Source organism: Cebus imitator, unplaced genomic scaffold (assembly GCF_001604975.1).
Source record: "Cebus imitator isolate Cc_AM_T3 unplaced genomic scaffold, Cebus_imitator-1.0 Scaffold780, whole genome shotgun sequence".
In the NCBI taxonomy this organism is placed as follows: domain Eukaryota; kingdom Metazoa; phylum Chordata; class Mammalia; order Primates; family Cebidae; genus Cebus; species Cebus imitator.
This window is the reverse complement of record NW_016108095.1, coordinates 405112-408408: the sequence shown is the minus strand read 5'-3', so window position 1 is coordinate 408408 and position 3297 is coordinate 405112. Positions and strand designations below refer to the sequence as shown.

Here is a 3297-nt window from a genome sequence, read left to right as displayed (position 1 = left end):
AGGGCAGCGTGAGGCAGGGGCCTGCATGGGCCCAGGGCGGAGGACAGAGGTCAAGGGGCAGTGGCAGGAAGAGGCCAGGGCCTTGGACGTTAACCAGGAGGATAGGGAACCCTGAGGATCTAAGCTGGCCTGAGTGATGCTGTAACATTTTGTCCCAAAGCCATTCTTACCCCAACATGAATGGCATGAAAAGCAAGAAAAATAAAGGCAAGGGCTGGCACTGGGTGGCAGCTGACTTCTGCTGACTCCTGACCCGAGGCTACTCTGTGGCACAGGACGAGGCCCCCCAGGCTGCTGAGAATGTGGTGAGGCTCCCGGGTAGGGCTGGGGATGCTGGCCTGTGCAAATTAGTCCAGCACAAGTGCAAACGCGGCATGCTGGTCACCAGCAGCACAGCAAGGCCCCAGCTGGCTACCAGCGATTTAGTCTTAAACAGACAGGATGCGCTCAGGCCAGAACGGGCTCCTACCAGGCTGAGGAAGTCCCACCCCATCCCATAGAAGACACCTCACCCGTCTCCACTGACTCCACCCAGCAGGCACCAAGGGGTCTGGGAACCTGGACTCCACAACCCTGGAGGCTCCCCTCCCCTCCTAGCCTCACCACCTGCAAACCCCACTTCTCAAGGCCCAGGGTTTCCCAGAGCCCAGGACACAAGACCCGGGGTTTCCAGGCCTCAGGGCCAGGCAGGAAAGCCAGCAGGCTCCTCTGCTCACACGTCTGGCGTTTGCACAACCCCGAGGTTGCTGATAAACATGTTTACTCACAGGCCACAGACAAGGAGAGGAAGCAGTTTGTGGCTGTACAGTCGGACACCCCCCACCCCCGCTCTGCTGTGCTCATGGCAAGGCAGCCTGGGAGAGGGCCGCCCACGCCCTTGTCCCCCACACAGGACCCTCTGTTCTACTTCTTCCTCCCTTCCTCGCCATCCAAGAGGGCACTGAGCTGAACTGTGATGACACATACATGCAGTTCCGCAGGAAGGAGCAGCTTGGCCGGAGCATAGCCAGAGCAGGCCACCCTGGCCAGGGCTGCCGTGAGGAACAGGGCCCTGTCACACCAGGGCTGGCACTGGAGAACGTGGGAGAGAGAGGGCAGATGACCGCCCGAGAGGGACTGGGTGGGGTGCCAGTCTGCTGAGTAACTTCTCCGCCACAAGGCAGCCGAGGATGGGATGGGGCAGGGCGGGGCAGGGCAGGGGTTCCTGCCAGCAGCAGAGCCTGCCCTAAGGCTACTTCTCAGTGGGTGCATCCCATGGAGGAGGAGGTCTGGGTTCCCCTGGTGCCTGAGGGCCCTGCCTATGTCTCCTGCCCTGGACCAGGAGGAGTGTGCAGCTGGGAGTCCTCAGATGGAACGGGGTGGAGCGGGGAGAGCGTGGACCTGGGGGACTCCCCAGGAGAGGGTGTGAGGAGCCAAGGAAGTCCTCAGGAGGAGCGGGGGAGTCCTTGGAAGGAACAGGGGTGGGGAAGGGGGGGAGCGTGGAGCTAGGCGAGTCCTCAGAAGAAGGGGGAACGTGGGGCCGGGGGACTCCTCAGGAGGGGGTGTGTGGAGCCGAAGGAAGTTTTCAGAAGGAGGGGGTGTGTGGAGCCATGGAGTCCTCAGAAGGAACGGGGGTGGGGAAGCGGGGGAACGTGGGGCAGGGGGACTCCTCAGGAGGGGGTGTGTGGAGCCAAGGAGTCCTCAGGAGGGCAGGAGCCTGGAGTTGGGGAGTCCTCAGAAGGAACGAGGGGAACATGGAGCCAGGGGGAGTCCTCAGAAGGAATGGGGGGAAGGCCGGGGGAGTCCTCGGAAGGAACGGGGCTGCCTCCAGAGCCAAAGCAAACCCCAGAGGCCCAGGGGGTTTCTGCGATTCCGGGTTCTGGCCGACCTCAGGGAGCCCAGCCCCAGCTCACCTGGATGTGGGCAGCAGGCCTGGACCTCATCCCCACGTATCTTTGCTAGGTTCTTGCTTAAACACCACATATTTTCACTTTGAAGCCAAAAACACCCAAAAAGGTAACAGTGTAATTTTAAAAAGCAAACAGATCAGCGAATCCAGGGAGACATCCACCCTGTCTGCGTAGCTCCTATAAAAAACTGAGCATCCTGAGAAACAAAATGAGCTGCGTCGATCGTTCTGTTTATATTTAAACTGCAAAGACAGGACACGGAGCATTTCCGTTTGAACATTCGGGACCCATCTGCACCCCAGCAGCTGCTGACCCCCACGCCTTCTTCCTGTCGCGGCCATGGCTCACTGCGCAGTGACCGCGACCCTGGGTGCAGGAACCGGGGGCCCCCGAGGGACAGGCACTTGGGGGACGACCTTCTGGCTCCTCTCCGCAGACAGGCGCTCCAGGCGCTCTGTGTAGAAGCCGTTGAAGTCGAGCCTGTGTGGAGGGACAGTGGAGCTGGGCGCACACCCCTTCTGCAGGCGCGTGTGGGGCAGCCCTGCCCCTACCATGGGGAAGGGTTCAGCTACAGAGACCACGGGACACCCTGCAGGGGTGAGGGGGAGGTCTCCAGTCCTGCTCAAAGCCGCAAACGGGTTTCTTCTCTCCTAGCCCTAGCAAGTGGGGCTCCCATCACCCCAGCAGGGCCTGGCAATGAGGCCTGACATGTCAAGGGCTGGGGGAACCAAGCAGTGGTTCTCAATGCAGGGTGGCCTCAGAAACCCCTGCTCAGCAAATCAGGACATCTGCGAGGGGGCACAGGGTGGTCCAAAAGCGCAAACAGGTGCCTTCCCAAGGACGGCACCACCCATGACAATGCTTCCCCCAGGACAGCCCCCCGCAAGGACACCCCCCCGCAAGGACACACCACACCTCTGAGCACAGCACCCCCCAGGACAGCCCCCGCAAGGACACACCATACTTTCAAGCACAGCACCTCCCATCCCAAGACAGCTGCCCCTCAGCACCCAAGGACAGCACCCCTTCTGGGCTGGAAGCTTGGCCACCTTTCCACATCCCCTCCAGGAGAGCTAGCCTCTTCCCCCAGGCCAGGTGTTCAGTGCAGCATGAGGAAGCTGACCCAGGCCAGACCAGCCCCACAGGACACACATAGCCACAGGGGCCAACGGCGCAGCCCAGGCGCTCAGAATGTCATGCCCCAGGGAGAGCAGGGCCAGGCTGACGTCAGGGAGTGGCACATGAGCACCACCACCTTCTCAATACCAGGTGGGCCAGGCGAGGGTGTGGGGGAGATGAGGCCAGCACATCCAGCCTGTGTAGTGAGGATGCTGGGCTGGGCCAGGCACTGGGCGATGGGCAGATGCTGGGTTGGGGGGCAGGCGCTGGGTGGGGCGGGTGTTTGGGG

At 61.8% G+C, this 3297-nt stretch overlaps 1 protein-coding gene across 1 annotated transcript in view; it reads right to left on the bottom strand.

The window, feature by feature from the left end:
• Positions 1 to 2093: 2093 nt before the first annotated feature.
• Positions 2094 to 3297, bottom strand: part of TUBGCP2 (tubulin gamma complex associated protein 2) — a 28356-nt gene continuing 27152 nt past the window's right edge. Inside the window, exon 18 of the mRNA XM_017519905.2 lies at positions 2094 to 2369. Coding sequence (XP_017375394.1) covers positions 2234 to 2369 — 136 coding nt within the window. The 3' untranslated portion in view covers positions 2094 to 2233. The remainder of the gene's footprint in view (positions 2370 to 3297) is intronic.